The 25,815-nt window shown below is 39.6% G+C and overlaps 2 protein-coding genes and 1 long non-coding RNA gene across 5 annotated transcripts in view; 1 reads left to right on the top strand and 2 right to left on the bottom strand.

Annotated features, from left to right (window-relative positions):
* Nucleotides 1-1,480: 1,480 nt before the first annotated feature.
* Nucleotides 1,481-22,556, bottom strand: LOC118222908 (interferon-induced GTP-binding protein Mx3-like). Of its 2 annotated transcripts, XR_004764355.1 has the most exons (14): nt 22,381-22,556; nt 19,294-19,520; nt 12,697-12,834; nt 10,559-10,713; nt 9,991-10,129; nt 9,359-9,557; nt 9,123-9,201; nt 8,739-8,861; nt 6,675-6,816; nt 6,102-6,260; nt 4,441-4,517; nt 3,597-3,836; nt 2,506-2,868; nt 1,481-1,825 (listed from the first exon to the last, which is right to left on the bottom strand). XR_004764355.1 is itself a non-coding variant. In XM_035408840.1 (13 exons), the coding sequence occupies exons 2-13, from the start codon at nt 19,514-19,516 to the stop codon at nt 2,644-2,646; spliced, it is 1,899 nt and encodes a 632-aa protein (XP_035264731.1). In that variant the 5' UTR covers nt 19,517-19,520; nt 22,381-22,556; the 3' UTR covers nt 2,446-2,643. The 2 variants fall into 2 exon arrangements, 1 of the variants encoding a protein (XP_035264731.1); XM_035408840.1 differs by lacking the exon at nt 1,481-1,825 and having other exon boundaries at nt 2,446-2,868.
* On the top strand, nt 20,988-24,286 carry LOC118222910. The gene is made up of 2 exons (XR_004764356.1): nt 20,988-21,248; nt 23,255-24,286. It is a non-coding gene; the product is annotated as an uncharacterized LOC118222910 (long non-coding RNA).
* LOC118222909 (interferon-induced GTP-binding protein Mx3-like) overlaps nt 22,887-25,815 on the bottom strand; it is a 17,284-nt gene continuing 14,355 nt past the window's right edge. For both annotated transcript variants that reach the window (XM_035408841.1, XM_035408842.1), the window contains 3 exons: nt 24,782-24,858; nt 23,782-24,000; nt 22,887-23,350 (listed from right to left, as the gene is read on the bottom strand). In XM_035408841.1, the coding sequence (XP_035264732.1) occupies nt 23,126-23,350; nt 23,782-24,000; nt 24,782-24,858 (521 nt within the window). In that variant the 3' untranslated portion in view covers nt 22,887-23,125. The remainder of the gene's footprint in view (nt 23,351-23,781; nt 24,001-24,781; nt 24,859-25,815) is intronic.

The following is a 25,815-nucleotide window of genomic DNA, read 5'->3' as shown; positions in this document are numbered from 1 at the left end:
ATGCCATCTATTTTCTGAAGTGCACCAGTCCCTTTTCCAGCAAAACATCCACAGACCATGATGCTGCCACCCCCATACTTAATGGACTGCATTTATACAGCGCTTTTATCCAAAGCGCTTTACAATTGATGCCTCGCCAGAGCAGTTAGGGGTTAGGGGTTAGGTGTCTTGCTCAAGGACACTTCGACAGGCCCAGGGCGGAGTTTGAACCAGCAACCCTCCGACTGCCAGACAATCGGTCTTACCTCCTGAGCTATGTCGCCCCCCTATGCTCCCAACTGTGAGCTATGTTGCTTCACAGTTGGGATGGTGTTTTTCGGATTAAAAGCCTCACCCTTTCTCCTCCATACATAGCGCTGATCATTATGGTCAAATCTGACCAGAGAACACTCCTCCAAAGGGCTAGGTGATCACCTGCAGACTTCCTTGCACGACAGCCTTTCAGGCCATAGTGATGTAGGATTCTCTTAATGGTGGATGTAGATGCTTTGATACCTGATGCCTCCAACTCCTTCACCAGTTCCTTTGTTGTTGTCTTGAGGTTCAGTTGAACCTTTTGGACAAAAGTTCGTTCAGCCCTGGGAGTTCATTTGTGTCTCCTTCCTGAACAATGCAGTTTCTGTGTCGTCCCAAGGTTTTTACATTTGCATACAGTTGGTTGTACAGATGTTCATGATACCTTCAGTTGTTTGGAAATTGCTCCTAAGGTGGAACCGGACTTGTGGAGGTTTACTATTTTTTTTCTGAGGTCTTGGCTGAGTTGATTGGATTTTCCCATGGTATCAAGGGCTAAAAGGCAGTGACTCTAAAGGTAAGCCCTTAAATACAGCTACGGGTGCCAATTAACTCCTAATTATGAGTTGGCCAATCAAAAGCTTCTAAAAAGTAATTACATCGATTTCTGGAATCTTCCAGACTGTTTAAGGAGACAGTCAACTTGGTGTATGTAAACTTTTGACTCACTGGAATTCTGATATAGAGAATTAAAGCTGAAATAAATCTGTCTCTAATCGATTGTTTTAAAATGACCTCTGATGTGAACAAAGTAGATGCCCTAATTGACTTGCCAAAAGAAATGTATGGGAACATGAATTGTGCAGAGTTGTGAAAACTGAGTTTGAATATCTTTAGCCTATCTGCAGGGGTAACATAGCTCATAGGTAAGAGCAGTTGTCTGTTGCCGGTTTGATCCTCCGCTCTGGGCGTGTCAAAGTGTCCTTGAGCAAGACACCTAACCCCTAATTGCTCCCAATGAGTTGACTGGTACCTTGCATGGCAGCCTTTCACCGTTGGTGTGTGGGTGTGTGTGAATGGGTGAATGAGAGGCATCAATTGTATAGTGCTTTGGATAAAAGCGCTATATAAATGCAGTCCATTATCATTTACCATGCCTAGGTGTATGTAAATCTTTGGCCTCAACTGTAATTACAATTGACATGGTTGACAGTGACAGTTGAGTGCACAAGAATGAAAACACTTGGCAAGTAAAACTTTTTTATTTTGGGGGAAAGAATAGCAACAATTGACAACTGACAAACTGCTTGGAAATCTAATTCAAAATACTATAACGCTGAAACTTGTACACCCCAAGACCTTAATAAGTATGCAAATACAGAAGTCAACTTCAAACAAAATAGCAAGATACATGTATAGACATGTATAGCAAGACACTTCATTTATAATAGCAGTTTCATAACAGTCAGTTAATAACCAAAACAGTTCTTGCTGTACATGTCTATACCAGGAGTGTCAGGCTCGATGCTGAAGAACTGCAGTCTTTTTGTGTTTTGGTGCATTTTAACACTTAAGTGCTTACTTAAGAGTACTTGTGTCATGGTCCTGTTTTCCTGTCTGTGTTTCCCTTGTTGGGCCGCCAGATGGCGGCACTTCTGTTTTGTGTCCTGCTCCCCCCCTGTTAATTGTATGATTGTTTTCAATTGTCTCGTTATCCCATCATTGTTCCCACCTGTGTCTTATCCCCTCCTTCTGGTTTTATTGTTTTTTGAGTTCACCTGTGTCTTGTTATCCCCTCCTTCTGGTTTGATTGTTTTTTGAGTTCACCTGTGTCTTGTTACCCCTTGTCTATTTAAGTTCTTTGTCCCCTTGACTCGGGTGCTGGTTCCTTGTGTTTGTTTCCGATGTCTGTTTGCAAACCACCGATTATACCTGCCTGTGTTTTGTTTGACCTGCCCTTGTCCTCTACCTGCCTGTGTTCTGCCCTGCCCATGTTTGAGTTCCTCTTGTTTTCTGTTTTATTTAGATATTTTTTGAGTTTGTGTTTTTGCCCTTCGTGTCCTTTCTGTTCCCTGTTTGTTTGCCTTATTTAGATTTTTTGAGTTTGTGTTTTTGCCCTTCGTGTCCTTTTCTGTTCCCTGTTTGTTTGCCTTCCTGTAAGTAAAGTCTTTGTTAATTTTCTGTAAGTAAAGTCTTTGTTAATTTTCTCCCTTTTGAGTTTCGTGTTTTTTTCCACTCTGCGCCTGGGTCCCAGCACCCGTACCGTTACAACTTGTAGCTTATCCAGATCATATACTGGATGTTGATTGAAAAGAATGCACAAACGCTTCATTTACACTGCAGCACTTCATTACTTAAAATGGACACCCCTGGTCTTGACTCCTGATGGAGGGGATATAGGCCACATATTTAAAACTCCAGCAGGTAGCTGCGTGCCTGAGTCAGGCGCTTCAGGCGACTCTGCAAAGCGGCTCTCTTGCTCCCGATGTCGTAGTCCTCCTTCAGCAGCAGCTCCACATTCTCCTTGTCCTGCAGCATCTGCAGCATCTCCCTCTGTAGCTGCGCAGCAGACTCTTGTAGCATCAGGTAGCGGATGACCAGCGGGATTTGGTCGGCTAGGCGCTGGCTGGCAATCTAGGGGGGACACACGATGAGGTCATGTGACAGAAGGTAGGCAGGACCTGCTATGAGAGGAGTCATGAGCTTGGAAAGAAAACCCAGGGGTTTATGAGGGGTGTGGACTGCTTGGTCTATAAACCTGTGGGTAGTCAGCTCTAAATTCATCTGAATTCATCCAGACCTTAAAATCACATCCATGAATTCAGCATAGTGTAAACTCATGCTGGTCTAAACTTGGTCTAAAAACCTGTGGGCGGTTGGCTCTAATCTCAGACTGAAAATTGCTGATGTTGCTTGGAAGAAAGAAGCTCAATCTGAATTCATCCAGGCCTTAAAATCCATCAGTACATTCAGCATGGTGTAAACTTAAAGCACAGCTATGATGTGATGCGCACCACCCAAAATTTTCCATTTTTCATGCATCCTTTTAGCAAATGCTGAAATCACTGAAGCAATATGTCTGGAACATTAACACATTTACATCAATGTAAAATGTAATGGTCATCAAATAAAAAAAACAGATTTTCTAGCAAATGTAACAGAATAAAAAACTAAACATATACCTGTACTGGCAGTCCAACTTAATTGTGGAGCCAGGGGAAACATTTCACAAACCAAGACTGGAATAAATTGTAGATGCTTCTTGCATAAATACTACATAGCGACATTTGGCCAAATTATTTCATTCACAAACGAGAAACATGTTGTTCGGTCCCACCCTTTTCAACCCTGGCCACACCCACTCTGTAATAGGCCTTGAGATGCGATGCCATTTCCTTCAGTGTGATATGGTAGTCAGCCTGGTAGACCAAGCTGCCTGTCTTGTTCTTCTTGTCTGGCGTCGCTGTGCTGGGTTTCTCTTCATCCAGGCTGTGGCTGTAGGTGCTGTCCTGGGTGTAGACGATCAGCTCCATCCTGAACTGGGTCCTCAGCATGGACTCTGCACTGGACTCTCTGTCCAGCTTGATGGCTTCTATTTTGGCCTGAGTGTGAGGAAGTCAGACGGTTATGCTGCTGAAATGGGTTTCCTGGTGACAGCCCTCCCCCGGCTAAAAAACATGACAGGGCCCACTAGCACCAACACAGCTGTCAGTCCAGTTGAGGCAAGGCAGTCGAGCTGATCATCAGCTGTTAAGAGATTATCTGGTGAGCGGTCCTGCCACAAGCGGACCACTTTAGTGCCGATTTGCTCAATGCTGGCGGGCTGACGGCTGTCTGAGATGCGACTGCTTGCTTGGCCATAATGGCTAAGGAGTTTGTGACTTTGTAACAGGTTGTAGCTTTGATTGCCAGTGTCACACTGCAGTTCTTGCTTTTAGTCAGATGCTTAATTGCTTCCTTTCATATTAAAGACTACTGCACAAACAGCATTTAATAAGTGACTCCTTTGTAAATGAACCATAGCTTTCAGAATATCAAAATGTAAATTTCAATGTGAATGTACAAACTCTTTTGATGGCTTTGATGCTCCACAGAACGAAAGTATTGCTACACTGAAATAATCTGGTGCCACAAAAATTATGATTCTACAGCACTGAAATGAAAGAGAAGACAAATAATAAAAATCCATATCGAAATGTAATATACCTTGACAGATTTGAGCAGATTTGGGAACCCGTTAAAATGGTTTTGCGCCATCTGCACAAATCCCTTTCTCACAATGTCTGTAAAAATAATTCAGAACAGTTTTAGTGCACCTATTGGCATTACATTTATAAAAAAAAAGAATTCACGTCATGTAAAATGCTGCTCTCAAGTTTCGTAATACATGAGTATCCCTTAACTTATGGTCAACCTTCTAACCAAAAGGTCTAGCACCCATGCTTTGAATTGCTAATAGACATGTAATGCCATGATAATCAAGGCATTATAAATGATCTATGAAAGCTTCAGGAATAATTATATTTGCATAAAACATGAGCTTTTCCTTTAAGGTGATTAAGCCACAAAGTAATGTGAAAAATAATATTTGATATGCAATGTTTCTTCCCTCTGAGTCCACCAGTTGAGTTGTGCAGTCATTGTGTGGGAGGAGTGCATTTCATGCATAGCTGGCACTAAGCAACAGCAGAGACAAAACTACTGGCATTGCAGACGTGAATGAAATGAAGCAAGGATAGTTCCGCAGACTGAAACCATGCCTCCCTGGGCAACGCCATGGCCAATTATGCGCTGCCCCTCTGGCCAGTCAGATCTGTGTTTAGCATCCACATTATCCACAACCCAGTGTCTTATCAGGACCACACACATTTAAGTGTACTGTTTTGTGTGGTGCTCAGCTTTGATTCACTATAGGGCACAATTGACCTGCTGCTGTCTTCATAATTGTGCCTAAATCATCAGCCACATATTTATGAGTACAGATGGACCAGTGATTAACAGGTGAATCCATTGCAGCTACAACTGTACACAGTGTCATATTTCTACACTGCAGAACAAGGCGGTTTGATCTTAAAAACAAAAAGCAGCTTGTGGCAACTTTAATACAGTGCCGTTTTGATTATGCCTTCTCTGTGTGGTGTGGTGGTCTGTCAAAAAATCTGAAAAACAAGATGCAGGTAGTGAAAAATAACATAATTCGATACTTGCTAAATGCTCCAAACAGCACGTTTGCGCAAATGAATTCAAAGCACTGGGCTTGCTACCGGTGGAGCAGCTAAAACTCAGCCACTTGTATATCATTGTTAACGGTACAACACCTGAGTACCTGAGTTCACAAATTGTGATGGTTGTTACTCAACATGACCACAACACAATAGCCAGTATATGTAACTGTAAAGTACCCAGACTAAATAGTGTGAAATGCAGCTCATTTCTTTATACCAGAATTGTACTGTGGAACAGCCTTCCAATGCATGTTAAGCTGACAAAAAAGAGGTTACAGGTTTTCTATGGAGGAAGTTGGATGGTGGGCTGTAATACTATAGCATTGCATGGTTATAGAAGTTGTTTAATTATTGGCTGTGAAAAGTATCTATAAAGTATTTATGGTTTTCTGGTTTGCACTGCTGATTTACGTATATGTGCTGACGAATGCTATCACAATGATTGTGGAAGATTTATAATATTCCATCGAGGACCGTGTTGGAAACAAGTGCTGAACACTTAAACATGTTATCCTCTGAGCTGTACAATGTGTACATATTTTAACCCAAAAAATAAAATCAATCAATCAATCATTAGGCAACAGTGACTTGTTTCTTTTTTTTAGCCTTCACTGTTGGTTGCTGATACGTGGACAGTGTCACCTGTGACCCTCTTCAGTTTCTTCACAGCAGGCTCTTCCAGCTTTTTGAGCTGGTCTTTCACCAGAACCTCAAAGGTCTTGTAGTTGATGAAGCCAGGAAGCTCCCTCCCACGGTAATTGGCCTCAAAGTCATTCACTTCCTCATCAACCCGCATTTGAACTGAAAAATCAATTATTACTTTATCAATCAATTAGTAAAAATGAAATATTATTATTATCATCAGTCATTTATTCATTTGGAAGATAGCTTTATCCATAGACTACGCTATCATGGTATGATCCATGACAAATGCTCGCATGCTGTATAGATGCAGTAATTGTTGAAATTCTGGGAGATAATAGGGGTTCCATGCTACATTGAAATTTGTTTTCAGTTCAGGGTTTGTTATTTTTTACATTGTTTTACTGACCCTAATTGTGAACAGTGCATTGATGGAAGAACAGCAGACCCACCATACACTGTCTGTGGCTCATTAATCTGAATCGATAACTGCGTTCTGATACAAGTCAGGGAATGACTGTCCATTTTAGCGTTAAGGAAACCTCACGCTCACATAGAACAAGGCGCACTCACAGCTGTATCCAGAAACATCGAGCTGTCCCTTCCACTCTCCAAACTCAGCCCTCAGGTCAGAGAAGAGATTGAGCTTGTACCCATTCTTCAGCTCCTCCCCAATGGTCAGGTTGATGATGTCCTGATTGAATGCTGCCACTTTCTGTGTGTGTATGGGGTGTGGGAATGGGGGGTGGGGAGAAGTATTCAGAAAATAAAATGTTTTGAAGACTCAGCATCTTGCAGACATCACACACAACGGCAACACTGCACTAGTATCAGCTACCTAACTGATGTTTACAAGGAAGAAAAGAGTAGCGTGTTGCAGCAAGACAAGAAAATGTAAAGACTGGAATAATCTTAGCCTGGTATATACAAATATATTAAATGCCAAAATATTGGGACGGTGACACAATTGCTGCTGTCTTAGCTCTGTACGTGAGTACACTGGATTTGAAATAAAACTATGAATATGAGGTTAAAGTGAAGACTGTAAGGGTATTGACATCCGTACTGGGTAATCCGTCAAGGAATTACAGCCATTTTTGTACATAGTCCCCCCAATTTAGGGGAGAAAAAGTAACTGTAGACATTAATATAATCTGAAATGAGTTGTTGTATTTAGTACTTGGTTGTAAATCCTTTGCTTCGATGAGTGGGTTATGCACGCACCCCCTCCTGTATGTTACACACAGAGGCAAGTACAAACAAGCATACAATGCCAAGATTACAGCGTTAAAGATTATTATTATGTATATAAAAAATACACTATAATAAAAAACATCATAATGGTTAGTCACAATATTGATCCAAATTAAATAATCACAATAATGACATAAATAAAAATGGATAATTATTTGACAATCTTGGAAATACACATCAGTATTCATGTGTCTGTCAAGACCCAGAGAAAACTCTGTAAAGATCATGCAGATCAAATATTTGAACTCTTGTTAAACACACCACAAGAAGAACACGGAAAAACATTACTTGTTGACTTTTCAGTTGTTAAATATTTGTGCATTCACTTGATTTACGCAGCCACATGGAGTACCAATGGTCACTCTATGTAAATAACCTCAAATTAAAGTAGACAGTCTGCACTTTAACCTCTCTTTGTTGTTTTATTTCAAATCCAATGTGCTGGAATACAGTACCAACATTTTGCATTTAACTGTATACATAAGTAGAACCTTAGAGGGATACCAAAGATACCAACCTCGTAGTTTTTATTCGATAATTTAAAAATATTAGCAGTAATGAAAATGCATAAGATGTAGGTGCACTATACTATACAATAAAAAACGTATTTACTATTAAGAAAAAATCACATGTGAGAAGCACATGTGAACACCCCAACATGTGAGTACACATGTGAAATATAAAAATAACCCCACTTATAAGATGAGAGCGAGAAAAGGTAACCAATGCTATTTATTTCAATTCACGTTTTGTTTTCACACGTGAAAATTGTAGTTTACATTTGGAAAAGTCCCATGTGGAATTCCCATTTGAAGATGTAAAGTTCATAATTTCATGACACATTTTGTTTTCACATGAGTAAATTGTAGCTCACATGTGAAACAAGCCAATCATATGCGATCATATGTAATTAACGTGAAGATTTTCTTTTCTTGTGGAAATTTTCCCAGTTCATGGGACATATTCTTTTCACCTGTGATAATTTAACGTTAATGGAAATGTTCTTATCACGTGATTTTGTTCATGAGGGCTATTCCATAACCTACATTCATATGTGTTTGAATCTCAAGGTTCTGCTATATATAAAATACACAGACATGATTTATTTACATATTAAATGTTAACTATTTTCTGGTCACTACACATTGCAGTGTCAGCTCATCCTTCAGAGTTTGACATTTACATTCATACACACATCAAATCTAACTGCTTTGTGTGTCTATGTCTGTATTTGGTAATAAGCTTGTCGTAAGTATGCTCCTGCATGCCCTGACAGTCATCCCACAGTGATGGTGAACAAGCCTCAGAAACAGTTACCCTGCCTCATTACAACTCACAGCACTCCCAGTGTAATTACTGGTAACCCGGTGAACCCAAACTCACATTGATCAGGAAATACATCCTCTCTGCAGGCTCTGTGGGAGGTCCATCCCCGTACCTCTCCAAATCTGCTTGGGTCTCTGCCACCTTAGCCTCGATCTGCTCCTCCAACCTAGGCAGCGATTTCTACAGGTAATGGAAACACACCCAAGTGAGTGGTCACTGTATCTTCCACTTGTCCATGTGCCCGGATGTGTGCTTTCACCATTAGTAGTATAAGGCTGAACACCAGGAAAACTGACACTGTGGTCAGTTTGCTGGGAGAATAAGATAAGGCACAGCAGAAAGTCACTGTTAGAACAGGACTCAAATGGTAAGAGTAAAAAATTAGAGCCTGTTATTAGTTTGTTGTTCTTCTCTCTGGGGTGGCAGTGAGAGTACTCCTACCTCAATGTGGTGCACCAGCTCCAAAGTCAGTTTCTCTGCTAACATGGGGATGGTGGCAAAGCCTTCATCCAACAGGGTACTGCAGAAAAGACCCAGCCAAATTATTATTTTTTATTTATTTAAAGAGGGTAGACTAATGCTCGGCAGGGAACACTCAAGTAAATGTCTGTGATTTTGAAATAGAGAAGGCAGAAATCTGTTGCCATGAAAAGTACAAATTCAGCCAGATGACTGACCTGAAATGGGCGTGGTCTTGGAAGAAGGCCGTCTCCTTGTCAGTTGCCTCGCTCAGGGATACCCTGTCGATGATGTCCTTCTGACCCCGGCACTTCACGATCATGTAACCCTTAGTCAAATGGATGACCTCATTGTGGACAATGTCCACTACTGCTTCTTCTGTGCCCTTGTCGACCAGATCTGGCTTGGTCAGGATACCTGCCCACATTAGCAAATACAAAAATGAGAAAGAGAAGGCAGGGATGTCAGCAAAGAAGGAGACTATGTAACCCTGTAAAGGTGGATGTGTTTTCTTCCTTAAAACATCCCCCTTACTTTTCTATTATCTATTGTACCACTGTTTAACCAGGTAAGTTAATAAAGAACGCAGCTCTCACAAGCAGAGGTAAGTGGAATCAAAGTGTAGAGGATGACTATGTGGTCAGATAAAGAGGGCAGTTTTGTTGGGGGGCACCTTACTGTAGACATTAATACTGTTTGCAAAGTGCTCAGTTAACACTGTATAAGGTGGCTCAGGAAACCACAGGTCACCAGTACTATCAAAACTTTATTCAAACATCATACTGCTCACGTTTACACAAAATGCCTGGACTAAAGCTGAAACACGCCATGGTGATTCAAATTCGCATACCCAGAGTCCTGTCTCCCTCAGGGTCCACTTCCTGTGCCATCTGCAGGGCCTCGGTTGTTGCTATGTCAACATTGCAGGGCACCACCACCAAATTTATGGTCTCCTGCTTTGTGATGAACTTCCTGATCAGTCTCTTGATCTGAAAAGAAGCGTTATTGTGCAATCATTGTAACTTTGCTAATCCTTTCCTATCTACTTGGCTAATAGTAGTACTTTTAAGTATAAAATGAACATCTCCACTACTGTTCGTTGCTCTGGATAAGAGCATCTGCCAATTATTTCAGTATAGTGTAATGTAATATCCCAGCGAGCAAGCAGACAACTGTTACAATAGATATATAAAATGTGGCAGACCGATAGGCACTTGCTTGCTGGGATGTCTCCAAAACAAAACTTGCTTTGTTACTTTTTCGTGATACTATTCATTATACTTATTTTTGGTTCTAATCACTTTGTCCGTGTCCTATATTTGGAGAGGACACCATATACATCTCCTTATCCACAGATACAGAAACACAGCTGATGTGGGCAGATGTACAGATACATGTAAAAGGGCTGGAGCTCTCACTTGCTCCCCAATGTTCTCAGGCTGGCCCTTGACGGCAACCCTGGCGATGCCTGGCAGGTCGATGAGCGTGAGGTCAGGGACACCAGGGGAAGAGATCTCCAGGCTGATGAGGTCATCACTGATCCCCACCCCGACTCCCGCCATCTCGTCCTGAGCTGAAGCACAGGGGTTTCACATAGATTGTGATTGGCCATATCTAGCTAATGTTAAATTCCTTTAGAATGTTGTGTATCTCAGTGTTTCACTGTAGGCCTGTTTGTCTCTGATGCACAAGAATTTTCTTGCATGAATGTAAAAATAAATCGCATTAATTCAGATAAAATGAAACCAATGTCTACCTGAGCCTCTGAACAAAACAAGATCGTAATTGTAGCAACATGGCCCCTCTTATGGCATTTGTTCCTTGTTCATAGCTAGCTATGAAATGAGTCGTTTGTGCCAACTGGCACAAAAAATTTAGCTAGCTGCCCTTGGAACACAGCTAGTTTCTGCTATGGGCAGCTAAGTGCCACAAAAATGTAGCTAGTTAAACTAGCTAGGTCATAAGTGCTACGTTTTATTTTGCTCACTGGTTAAAATGGCAATTCAGTCTTGCGACGTGGCTTCACGTTAACATTTTTAACATCTGTAAAATTCTAGAAGAGCCCAGAGACATCCCAACAACGGAAATGAGTAATAAACCAAGGTTCTCATTCTTATCCCATACACTTTGAATCGCTTAAGTGCATTTATAAAAGCAACAATAAAAAAAGAAACACAGGCAATGTTTTACATAGAAACAACAGTTTTGCATCCCTTTCTGCTGTTCAAAGCATATTGTCTGTAGATAGTTCAACTAGCTGGACGTAAGGACCAGCTAGCTCAACTTTTTAGCCATAAAGACAAGTTAGTTCAGCCATAAGGAGCAACTAGTTTATCTAGCTGTATTTTAATAAAGGGTTTGTGACCTAGCTAAATTAACTAGGTGCCATAGTATGGCAAGCCGCTTTAGCTTTAATTCATTTCTAGAGAATATCGCAAATACAATTCTAACTAGTTAGAATGCAAATTCTTGATATCAGAAATTCAATTGTAACTAGTTATAATTCAAGTGTTTTCTCCATTCATTTCAATGGGACCTTTCATTTTTGATATCAAGAATGGAATTTTAACTAGTTAAAATAGGACATTCTAATCAAAACAAGTTAAAATTCTATTATTGATCAAAAATTCCAATTTTAACTAATTAAAATTGAATTCCTGATATCAAGAATTCCCATTTTAAGTAGTTAAAATTGAATTCATGATATCATAAATAGGTATTGTAACTAGTTGAAATTATATTGTTTATATCAGTAATTGATTTTCTGATATCAGAAATTGGCGTTTTAACTAGGTCAATTTCCACCTCCCATTGAAATGAATGAGAAAAACCTTTTAAATCTGACTACTTAAAATAGAATTTCCGATATCAAGAATTGGCATTTTAACTAGTTAAAATGTAATTTCCGATATCAATAATATGCATTTTAACCAGTTAAAATCAAATTTCTGATATCAGAAATACACATTATAACTAGTTACAATTGAATTTCTGATATCAACAATTTGCATTGTAACTAGTTAGAATTTGAATTTGTGATATCCTCTAGAAATGTATTAAAGCTAAAATGGCTTGCCATACCATAGTCACATCCAGCAAGCTTAACTGGGTTACCTTTGTCAGGTAGCTAGTTTAATTAGCCAGATGTCATTTCCTATTGTAGCCACTAGCCAGTTTAACTAGGTAGCCTTTTTGCACAGCTAGTTGGCTTTTTGGCTAACTAGTTAGGTAATGTATAATGTTAATGTTAGGGGAGGGTATGTATAAGAAGTGCTGTAATTTCTACATGGTGAAACCAAAATGCATAAGAATTCCCTTTAATGTAAGTTGTGAACCTGCAGTTTAACCACGTATTATTTTTTGTATATAAATCTGAAATTTGGGATTAAAGAGCAAAATCAAAAACAAAAAAACATTATGGAGCTCACTGTACAGTTTGGTTAGCTTATTTCATTGATACACCTTCAGGAAATCCATAGAAAATGGGACACGTTCATTTTCTTTGAATAAAGAGGAGAAAACTATGCCATGAAAAATGAGAGGAGGGTATCTACACCTTCTCTGATCATTTTCTCCACATCAGCAGGATCATAGATCTCCTCTTCTTTGCCATTGTAGCTGATTTTGCCATGCCACGCCTCGTCCTCTTTCAACCTCTTCATCTTCAACTCCAGAGGACATCTCGTCACAATACCTGCAGAGAATTTGGGGTTGAGAGAAACAGACACAGTATGGAAAAGAACGCAGTGAAACATGAGGTGTGATCATACATGCACATGTACAGTATGTGCCTTTCTTCATCTGTGTGTGCATGAGGCAGTATGTGTGCATGACTGTGAGTGTGTGTGTGTCTGCTTTCATTATATCATGGGTACACACTGACCCGAAAACAAATCAACTGCAAGGGGACCTGAGTTGTGGTGGGGACCTGAAATCGAGTCCGGGGATAAACCCTCCGTGAACAAAAGTGTGTGTGTGTGTGAGTGGGTGACAAGCCTCACAGTGTGTACACTCCCTCTGTGGTCAAGAAAAGTAATTACATGAATGGAAAATCTAAATGGTTGACCAATGAACAAATCAACAACACAATTTTTGCAGGGAGAATGCACATGTCTACTGTCTTGGTAATCAACATGTGCAATGCAGTGTAGCTTGCTGGTTATTTAAAATGAGATTGACTATTAAAATAATAATAATAATAATAATAATAAAATAATAATAATAATAATAATAAACTTTATTTATATAGCGCATTTCGAACACAAAGTGCCAATCAATCTGCTTTACAAAAATGAGTCGATGAAATTGACAATAAAACACACAAAAGGACAATAAAATACACATATATGTAAAATAGCGATAAAATGATAACATAAAACAATCATAACAATAAATGTATAAATAAATAACAAGAGAATTTAAAAATTACATTTTTCTCAGTTCCTAAGAGAATGCCCTTTTGTAGAGGTAAGTCTTCAGGTTTTTCTTAAAAATATCCACAGAGTCAGATTTCCTAATAGTCAAAGGAAGCTTATTCCACAGTCTGGGGACATATGAACTAAATGCAGCCTCTCCATAGGTTTTAGTTCTAGACCGTGGAATGGACAATTGGAGTGAATCTGAGGACCTAAGGGCTCTGACAGGGATATATTTTACTAATAGATCATTTATGTAGTCGGGGGCAAGTCCATGCATAGCTTCAAAAACCAATAAGAGCACCTTAAAATCGATTCTAAAATCAACCGGCAGCCAGTGTGATGATTTTAAAACGGGTAATATGTTCAAATTTTTTAGCGTTCGTAAGTACCCTGGCTGTGGCATTTTGAACCAGTCTCAGTTTATTAATAACTTTTCTGGGAAGGCCAGTGAGTAAGGCAATACAATAATCAAGACGACTAGTTATACATGCGTGTGTTAACTTTTCTGCATCTTCTTGGGAAAGGAAGGGCTTAACTTTGGCAATGTTCTTCAGGTGGTAGAAAGCTGTTTTTGGTCACATTTCTAAAATAAGAATAAACTATTGTACAGTAAAATAGAATACATACAGCTAATAAAATGAACATGGACATATGAGATGGGGGATAATAAACCCCTCGGAAGATACGATCAACCACATTGTTGCTCACATGGACAAAACAGGATGAAGCCGATCAATGTGTCATTTTTTTTTATAGGTGAGTGATATGTACAACTGTTGATCATAAGTTTAAAAAATAATTTAATGTAGCTTTGTAACACATGGGTGCTTCAGTTATTATTTTACATGCTGTCCTTTTCCTTGGTTTTGCTATCCAATCTACCGCAGCTCCTCTTAGATAGCTACTTAGACAGCTTGTGCTGAGGTAAGCTAAATATGCCAGCACACCATTTACGTAGCTAATAAATTATCTAGTTTACAGTAAATAGCTCTCAATTAGCTAGCTAGGTACAGTAATTCATAGACCTTTTATTATGCTTGGCATGGAAAACAATGCATGTTCAACATTAATTGTTCAGGCATTAGTTTTACACATCAATATAAAACATCAACTCAGGGCAACTGTACAAGCTCCTATTAGTTAGTCAGCAAGCTATAACTAATGCATTCTACTGCTCTGCCTAATGTTTCTAATATATCTTAGATCACATCAGCGTCACAACCAGTTAGTTTCAGCAAAATTAAAGTTGGCCACGATCTGCTTTTACACGTAAGCCACAAGATTGCTGAAACTTGCATTGTGCTGTCTTAGTTAACTGATTTAGAGTATCTTAAGTTGTAACTAACATTAGGTAGTCAGCAGAATTTATGACTTGGCTATCTTACGCTAACTTATACTGAATACACTAGCAAACCCTCTATCTGCAAGACCGATCAATAATTTATAGTAGGTCCAACTTAACTTAGCCATGTACAATAATTCATGCACTTTTTCTTATAGCTGGCATGGTAAACAGTGGAGCAAATTGTACTGTTTAAAATTAATTTTTCAGGTAAGAGTGTTACATTTCAGTATAATATGTATCATCCTGCCGCAGCTCCTATTAGTTAGGCCTTGTACACACTTGTGGTTTTAGTTTAGAAACGTTTCAGAAACATTCCAGTTGAGATGTTTTCACTGGCTTAACCTGTCCATACACATTACTCAAATGCATTCTGTGGTTTTTGAAACCTTAGAATGCAGTCCACACAGCATGTTTCCTTGACAGCATATTTGATCCTTTGCATAACTTGGTAACCATAGCAACATTTACAGTTGAACAAAATAAAATAAACAACATGGACCCATTTGTTGCTTTCCAAGTGTTTGCAACACGCATTTTCAGTCCAAGTTGAACCAGGATTGGCAGCCGTGATATAGATAAAATATTATTATAATAATAAAATAAATAAAAATGTTTCACTGTTAAGATATTTGAAATTCCTATGAAACTCTGTCATTATTTGTGATGCAAGGAAAATGATTCTACAGGGAGCTAGGTTTCGAAAATCGATCCTGTACTTGATTATGGATAAAACAAGGAAAAAGATTTTTGAAATGTTTCCAATTTCCAAAACCCCTGGTAGTGTGGAGCTGACGGTTCTAAGAAGCTGAAACGGTTTTTGAAATTGGTTTTAGTGCTATTGTGAATAAGACCTTTGTTAGCTAGAGCTAATGCTTGCTAGCGCTCCACCTACTCCTGCTCATCCATTGTTAGTTACAGAATTTGATTCAGTTGAAAACAATAACAGACTTCAATGACTCAAATGAGCAACCCGAAAACGAAAAAAGCTTAAAACAAAAAACCAAACACTAGAGGCTATGTACAACGCAGAAAGCAACTGATCATAGCTCTGCCAGCACGGAGCAGCAGGCATTAGGGCTCAAGACTCAGTGAGGATCAATGATACTAGGCTGAATAAATGCCACAACTGATTAGCTCTCAACTGAAAACAGGTGAAACATATAATCACATAATTCAGAATTTGTGTTGATTTATGTCGCCCTCTGGCTACCAGCAGGAAGGGGTGCAGCTTGGATCCTTACAACTTGTATACATTTTTAGGAGGGACACTCATCTACAGATGAATCAAGCCAGCAAACATGTCATTGTGGGCCCAATATGGGCTTTCTGTGGGCAGTGTGGGCTAGGGTTAGCCCACAGAAAAACCCATACTGGCCTACTGTGGGTTAGCCCATCAAAGCCCCCATCAAAGTGCCACTGTTGGCCCCCTGTAAGCTTTCATTGGGCAGTATAGGCTTAGACTAGGCCCACAATGGGTTAGCTGGAGACAGTCCTGGCTCAGACTAGGCTATGTTAAAGTGTGAGGTGGTGTATTGAGTGGACCCAGGTTCAGACTACAAGACTGAGGCAGAGATGGTGGCAGGGAAAAAAGAAAGATTTAATCGAATTGATTAAAATAACAGAAACACTGAACAAGGCTAAACAAAGGGAAGATAAAATAACCCAGAGATGAGACTCCAAAATAACAAAGGCTGTAACACCAAAAACAAAGACCTTAAACAGGAAACAAACAGGTAACAAAGAAACAAGTAATCTATCCAAAATACCAAACAGACAAAACTTTAGGAAGCAAAATAAGGGCTTTGACAAGAGTCCAGGAAAACTCAAGACTGAGCAAAGTCAGGAACAAAAGACATGGAATAAATAGAGAAAACCAAACAAGACACGGGTGGAACAGATGACACTTAGTGAGGCTGAGTAATCAGGACAGACACAGGTGAAATAAAAGGTGAAGGGTGAGTACTGGCGGCATCTAGTGGATGATGCCGGAAGGACCTGGGCGAACCCTGACATAGAGGTTCCTCAGCGTGGTATTGTAAGACATTGTAGTCTACCAATAAATGAAGATCTTTGTTATTGAGAAAGCAGAAGTCGAGTACTATGCCATGGCATTGCATATGTCCTCAGACTCACAAACACATTCTGGTCACCTACCAGGAGCAACACTGTAAATTGCCACTCTCTGCGTATACATACGAACACAGGCTAGTTACCATTATCAGATTGCCACCACCTATGAACTTCTCTTTTTTCTATTTTATTTATTTTGTGTTGCATGTTAATATGTTAAAAATATTATTTTTTGTTTATTTTCATTAATTTCTTTATACGCCTTATGGACCCCAGAGCAATGTCAGTCTTGAAGGTGTGGAGCTGAAACCAAAAAACTGATTACACCTGTAACAATTCAGAAGGCTAGAGAGAAGGGTATGAACTAGGGCACAACGACAACAAAAAGATAGGTCAGATGCAGCACTTCAGGAGAACACTGACCCAACCACTAGTAAGTGCTTAAGTGCCTAAAATGTGCTTTGTCGGCCTGTTTCTGTTCAGCTGTTGTGACTCATAATGTTAAATCAAACTTTCAGACAGCCCTGGATCATCTGCAACAGCAGAGGTTGGGATGACACTGGCAGGAAATCCGAAAACAGAGCGAAACCATAATAAGTTCAATATGAAATCTTTTCTTCGTGTGGTTTTACATGGTCCTTATCTTGTCCTTACAATGCCCTCTTTGTTGTCTACTTATAACTTCTATTTTATAGTAGTTGGAGACCACACACTGCCTCATTTTTCTGCATTTCTGTCCCAAAACACGGCACAGGGCAATGCTAAACTAGTATGGAATAAAATGATTGACAAGGCGGCGCATTTCTACCCGGCCAAGCATGCAGACATCCGAGAGAGCAGCTCTGAGTACAGAGCAACTGGGCATCAGATGTTTGCCAGGTATCTATGAAGATAGCATGAAGCATGAAGGGACAGAACCATGGGCAAGCAGGTTTTATTTTTTATACTTGCCACCCAAACGTGTAAAGATCCAGTAACCACCCGAATCTGGAATGTTCAGTTGTCTACAGCCACGTTCCATGCACAGATCAACCTGCAAATTCAGAAGAGCTGGGAAATCCACGGTTCTCCCCCTGAAACGTTCTATCCCAGCAGCTGCTTCTTTTCACACCACATACCGAGCTAAGCTTGCACAAAGTTTTTCAGAGGAAGTCCTTACATACGCGGCTTTAACGTGCAGTAATACAAGCACCCTTATCGGCACCCTCATCTTGCGGGTTGCCCAAGAGCAATGAAGCGCGGATCTCAATCCGACTGAACGCTCCCATACCCAGGGTGACGCAGGTGCCAATTGTGCATCGCCCTGTGTGGAGCTACCAGCTACAGTCAGCACTGGCACGGTTCAGATTTGATCTGAGGTCGTTAGACTCATTCATGCTATCAGCAACATAACCAACACCATCACCATTGCGACACACACAAATGCACAAAACAAACAAGCATAGGAAGAGTACACAAGATACACTGAAGAGTTGCAGAAGGAGTACAAGAAAGCAAAGCCCAATACTAGGTGCCTGCTTATGCTACTGAAAGAAACCTTCCAAACCAGGAGGGTGCGATGCCTTGACCAGGATAAATATGTCCCTTCGTTACAATGTAATAAACATGTTAGTGTTTCAATCGAAACACTGATGCGTTTAAATTGAAATTCTAAACGCTATTATGTGTTTAAAAAGTGTTATAGAAAAGTGTTTAGCTACTGTACAAATCTTAAACATTTGGTTTTACAGTGCACAAAAAACCAAATAAAACATAATAGAATCTTACAAGAAAATGCTTATGGGTTACATTACAATAATGGGAATTATACATGTAGTTTTAATGTTCTTGCATGGCTAGATGAAAGCACGGAAAATTCCACATGACTACTTGCGCAGGTGTGGTAAACTGGCTGGCGAAGCCGAATGTGAAGTAATGTGGACAAACTTGTATTCCTCTCCAACAACATGTTATACTATACCATGAGAAGAATACTACATACTACATACTGTAGAATACTACATACCATGGGAAAGTAGACCAGTAAGACCAGTCCTCTCCCCAGTGTGTAATATAGGGTAATCATTTGTTTTATTGTTGTGCAGGAAATGACTGAAGACAAACGTTTGCTTTTTCATCTTAAAGAATTAAAATCTTAAATTGTTTAATTTGTGTTCAAAGAGAAATACAGAAGTAGCCTACTATCCTTTTGACGACGAGATGTCAGTTATTATGTACAAAAACCTGAAAAGTGTGACTGTGTGCATTAATCAGGGAGTAAACAGTGTACTTACAATGCATAAAAACTAGAAAAGTGTGTGTGTATGTGTGTGTATCTTACCACTCCCCCTGGGCAGTGCCACCCCAGACAGGGCCTCCAGTACGGAGCTCTTGCCGGAGCTTTGGTCTCCGATCACAGCGATGGCGGGCAGAGCCAGGTCCTTCTCCACCCCCAGGGAGCGCAGGGAATCGATCAGGTCAATACAAGGACGCACCTTCTCTTCATAGTGCTGGTTTAGGGTGCTACCCATTTTATTCAGCTGATCTTCTGTTGAGTTTGTCATGTAGCTAGAACAAGAGGGAAGAAAGTTGAAGTATCCTGCAGATTAAAATATAGGGCGGATGAGCATGCTTAAAAATAGTGCATAGATTCAATCTGTAAAGTGTGAAATACTTTCTTTCTCATGAACGATGTTCATTCTGGATCCAGGTTAACAACGTCCACAGTTGTGGCCAATAGTGTTTAGTTGACTAACCTAGACCATGGCTGTGCTAACTTTGGTTGGGAGTCTGACAGGATGATGCATAAGCCATCATCTGCATCTCACTTGGGCCGGCGGGAGGCGGGGGTTGTCAGTTCTCTCAATAATGTCATACATTGCTCAACAGTGCCTCCCCTGGTGGAACCAGGACTTACAATCTGCCAATATCCAGAAGTGATGGCCACATATCTGTGTATGAATTTGTTTGCAGAATGAGTACAAGAACGAGTAGTTTTCATTGAAAACAACAAATTTAACTAATCACGTACAGGTGTGCACATTAATTCTTCATTGCAGAAGACATACCAGACTTGTTTGACGAACTGATCGTTCAACCCGTATGACATGACATTTCCTTATTATTCTTAATTTCATAGACAGATAACTAATTTGGAGCATTCTGTGTGCAAGCATTTTTTTGTCATTTGAATAAAAGGCCCGTTTAAACAAATAGGTTATATTTTATTTTTATTTGTTGACTGTAATTAAGCACAACTCATGATGAATAAGGTTTAAGAAGGCATTGATTAAAGAAAAAAATGATCTGACGTAATTCCGCAAAACGAATGATATCTATCTTGTTTTATCAAAACCAAAAAATTAAACAAATGACTAGCCAATATTTTAAATTATACCTGTCATAGCATCGCCAAACTCTTCGCTTGCTGTTCATTGAGCACTTCCTGTGATTCTATTGACTCATGACTTTTACGTAGCAAATTTTTTGACAAAATTATCAAAGATCAACTAATTTCACATCAATGCATTTTATCGACTACATTTTATGAGAAAACGATAGCCTGTATCTACTTAGCCAACGTAGCCTATATCAGCACTTTCTCTTTCAAGCAGCCATTAGCCTAGAACAAGTCACGGTAAAGAAATCAGCATCTAGGGCTAAAACAACACATTTAGGAAAATTTTGTGTAATAAAATGGCCATATCAAACACATTTCAAACACATTTCTTTCAAACTAAATTGTTTAGAATAAAATCGAAACGAAAACAAAATTTTGTTAAAAATTAGGGAAAGTGTTTGGTTCTTTGGCTATTAAATATTCTGTTTAATAGCCAAAGTTACGCTACTGATTCGGTGAACGAATATTTTTAGTGAACTGATCCTACTGATTCAGTAGGCTACACTGAAATGAACTGTTTTGCCCTAATACCACATCTGTTGCTTACGGCGTTGTCGCCGTTTTTAGTACAGTCTGGCTTGATTGACAATCCCTTTATTCAGCGGATGAGAGTATAAGCTTTCTAACGATGTATAACATGTGTAATTCTGCTTTTTGAATAGCGTTTTATAGGTCAGCGTAACCGAAAATGTTCTCATCGTCCATTCACTGCATTCACTATGTGGTAATGGAACTGGAATTTAGTGTAGATAGGGAAAAGCGCATGCGTGGAACACCAGACCGACGCGGCACAAGTCCGCAGCTGTCCGCGGAGGCGGAACGCGGAAAGTATGGAGCAGCCTGAAGAAGGGGAAGCTAAAAGGATAGCTACTTAGGTAGCGTTAATAAAATTTCAGGTAATTTAGCTAACGTTAGCTGTCATGTTTAAACCATTTATTTATTTTTTGCAGGCTCTGGTTTAAACTCGGTTAATTTCTGCATCAGCTTCACCAGAAGCCCCCAGCCAAATGCAAATGCCGTTTTTCAGAAACCGTTATAACGTTGTCGCTACACTGAAGTAGCAAGCTAGAGCTAGACTAACGCAGGTAGACATAGGGTGCTAAAATAATCATTTGACATGCTTAAATCTAATGTTTTTAGCTAGCTACAGGCATTTTGTTAGCGTTTCAGGCTTCGATTGCATATTGTGGCGCCGATTGTTTTCCCCTCCGGTGAACGTGGATTTCAGAGCATGACGCGTTGCGCTCTGTCTTTATGCCAAGTTCTCAGGGAGTCCCAGCGCGAGAGAGCTACGAGGGGGAGGAAGAAGGAAGAAGTGCTCTCTGGGCGTCGTTGCTCGCGCAAATACGCTTTTGTAGTACTCTGAAGCTATGCATAAAATGCCGTCTGTAAAAATTCACACTACATGTCCTCCCCAATAAATTACGCATATGCGTCTGACTGTTCAGAAACACACGTGACGCTATTTGTAGCCAACGTTATGGCCCCATGAAATGGGGGACTATACCGTAACTTCTATATGGTGAAACACAATGTATAGAATAAAAGCCGAGAATGTGCACTTGAACTACACGGAATCGTTTGAATACAATCTAAAATTGTGAACCAAATCAATAAAAATGTCCCTGTCCCAAACATTATGGCGCTCATTGGAATACGTTTATATCGCTGGTAAAGTTTAGGTTATTAGCCCTTAGTGCCGCTCGCTAGATTCTATGAGTAGGCTATGCACGGAAATGAATGAATACCGCAGCCTAGAGGAGTTCTACCTACTTAATATCTGTTTTCGTTAATACTAATACTAGTAATATACGCAGTATTATTGGCCTATCACGTAATTCTCTCCTCATGGATTTTATTGGAGAAGAAGATGCGGGTGATCTTGAGATTTACATAGGCTAGTTATAGCCAAAGAGGGCACAGTATTATATAATTCTGTACTCATACATACCGATTCAATAATGTGCTATTAGGTCTAATCATAATCAGTAAGTTTTTCTCAGATTCTTACATCGGCTCATAACCTACCTGTTCTTCAAGTGATGCTGCTCCTAGCTTTCTTGTTCCGAAAGTGAAGAGCGGCTTTGAGCCGATTCCCCTAACTTGTCTAGGCGAGTGTGCTTTCGGGAAAACGAAACCTAATGAGAGCACACACTAATCCAGATATTTACACTGAATACAGTTATTTTCTGTGCTACTTCACTTAATAATCGGGTTTCTTTCTAATTTTATTCTGTATTTTTGTTGTCGTAATTTGTTGGTTTTATCAAGTTGTTTTGCATTTTTCATAGATGGTACAGATCCATTTTTGCACATGGTAAAATGCACAGCCCACGTTTGAAATTAATTTGCTGTTGTATGATTAATAATGCTGATTGTATGATTAATAATGATATGGATCAAATTTTCCACGTGTTGATTAGATCGGATTATTGCCCTCTGAACTGACACATTGATCCAGATAAATGTATCGTTACACCCCTAAAAAATAGCCCATATTAGTGCATTAAAAAAATTAATTACAATACGAACAGTTTAAGAAAAATCTGTTTCATATTCCACATTCTTATTTGAGTAAGCAATTAATAAAATATATTGGTGACTTACAAGCTGTTAATTTTATGTGCGTAATTGTATGTGCAGTCTGAACTTTTCACATTAAGCACAAACTTGATAAATCTTGAAGCTAGTATAGGAAATAAGCACATGTCCAGATATACACACACATTTTAGAAATGAAAGCATGGGAATGCAGTGCCATTCTTTCTCTGCCTCAGAAGAAATTGCTGATCTTTTTCTGGGCCAGCGTGAGGCGCTCCAGGCGGTTCTGCATGTCGATCCTCTTGCGGCTGACTTCCGACTCCTCGCGCAGGATCTCATTTACATTACTTCCATCCATCAGGTTAAGCATCTCCCTGCACAACATCCGGCCCGACTCCTTCAGCAGGAAGTAGCGGATCAGCATCGGCACCTGGTCAGCCAGCCGCTGGACAACAATCTGTGGAGCGGGGAAGGGAGGAAGGGATATTTTATGGGATTGGAAAACGATAATGTGTTTGTAATAATACACAGCCCTGGGCCATGTCTACTTTCAATTCGTCATGGGGGTGGGGGGGGGTTGGGGTCCGTTTTGAGCTTTTTAAACTTTTCTTATCAGACCACAGAACGTCTTTAGTAGTCAGAATGACATTAGACCTCATAAATTCATAATGCATTTCATCAATGCATGATGGAATTGAAAACTGTCAGCATGAGTGGTGATCAACAGGATTTACAAGACAAACTTTGCAGGTTTTATTATTGCAGTAGAAAAACCATACATCTGCTGGAACTGTACATCATCTGAAGACTACCCAGTATAGAATGATCAACTGTTTAAACAACTTCAAACACGTCTACGTACTGCAGCAGGTCTTCTTCCTGACTCACCTCATAGTAGGCCCTGAGCATGGCCGGGTACTTGGACCTGCTATCGAAGTCTGCACAGTTACTGTCAGAAGCCTTCTCCCCGCCTGCAACCATGCATTCATTCAGGCTTTTGTAGTAGATGCCGTCCTGTGTGTAGACTAGCTGCTCCATTTCAAATTGTTCCAAGAGCCTCTCCTGCACCAGGGACTCCTGTGTTGACTGTATGTTGTCTATCTTGTTCTGGGGATGGTGGGGAGATCGAGGGGGAAAGAGCAATACGTTCAGAGCAGAGGGACCCAGACTTTTACATCACAAAATAACCACCCTGTGGTTTGACACATTTATCCAAAACATGTTACCACCTGCAGTGCAGTGGCAGTTTAACACATTAACACAAGTAGCATGTCTAAATCATTATGACATTACATTATATTTTTAGGGTCATATGGCTGTTTATTTCATTAAACATGTTTAATTACTTTAATCATCTGTATGTATGGTTTCTTAATAAATTGAAAGGCTTACATATTTTTCATTCCAGACCCCAGTCTACAGTTTAGTTACATCAAATTCATCAGTTACTCTTTTATTATCACAATTATACATTCATTTTCAGAACTATTAATCTGAGGCTTTTTTGTGAGATTGAAAAGATAATTATAGGATCCAATGACAAAATAATCTGTGTCAAAAGACACTTCAGGAGTCCTGTAAAAAACTCATCCTACAAAGCGGACTTCAATTTTAAGAGTTTGGGTTTTGGATCAGCAGTAGCTAACCAAATCTAGGTCCTGGTGAAAGAGAGGGTTTTATTTCACCTTAAAATCAGCAACCAATTTAGACCCAAGAATCTAGGTGTGCAGTTAACTGTGTAATTCACTGTTTTAATTGATCAATTTCTGGTATGGTGTGTAGCAACAAAAACCAGCACACCTTGTGGCTCTACAGGACCAGGATTGGCCATACCTATTCTAGATTAATACAAGCGTTAGAATAAAATGTCGCATGGTGCATGATTTACCAATGAAACGCACTGAAGAAAAGGATAAGTCGGGAAGGAGGCTTTAGCCACTTCGGTAAATTGCTGCTGGACCATTTCTGGTAATGAAACATTAAAGAACACAAAACAATGAACACAGAAGTAACATTTTTCACCCACCCACCCATTCATGTGTTATGATGTCACAAACTGTAGAAATTAGGCCACTGCATGCACATGTTATGATCTCGCAGAACTTTACAAATTAAGGCAACCATACACATGCACAAATTATGATGACACAGAACTTCAGCAATCAGGGTGCCCGCAAACTGTGGAATGTTACTGTGGTCATAATTTATCTTAGATAATATTAGAGAATTTCAAGACATACACAGTAGATTATATAAAGATGAGGATACAATGTATTTATTTATTTATTTATTTATTTATTTATTTATTTATTTTCACAGGAATGATTGGGATTCAAAATTTTATGCAAGAGAGTCCTGGCCTAGACAGCAGCACAAAAAGTTCCAAAAGTTAAAAAGCCCAACATGACAGTTAAAACAGACAGTCACATACATCAGATCATGAATTTACAGTGGTCAGCACCACATGCGCATTCAGTGATCAAGCAGTCCTTAATCCTGTTTTTGCAAAATTCCATACTTATAAAATGGTCTAATTTAAGGTGCTGTAGCTCACAGCAGGATGAGGGACCCAAGTTTTTAAAAGGTTTTTCACCAAAAACAGCATGGGTTCAAGGGCTCAACAGAAAATATCAGTGTCTTTTTGTTTTTTGACATCACTGTGCAACTTTTGCGCCATCTGATGGTGTGCAAAAAAATAACTTGTCCAGTCTTTGCAGGCAGAATATATTAGTCTTATACTATCTGCCCCCTAGTGGTACAAGTGGTGAAATGTAGAGGAGAGACTCAACTAACAATAAAAATATGATGAAAGCATATGCCAGTACAAGCATTGGTAAGAATATTCATGAACCCAGCTGAAGTCAATGACACTTTTAGCACACTGTAGATAGAGCGAAAGATTCACACCCTTGATAAAGATGA

Source organism: Anguilla anguilla, chromosome 3 (genome assembly GCF_013347855.1).
Source record: "Anguilla anguilla isolate fAngAng1 chromosome 3, fAngAng1.pri, whole genome shotgun sequence".
NCBI lineage: Eukaryota > Metazoa > Chordata > Actinopteri > Anguilliformes > Anguillidae > Anguilla > Anguilla anguilla.
This window is presented reverse-complemented; position numbering and strand designations above follow the sequence as displayed.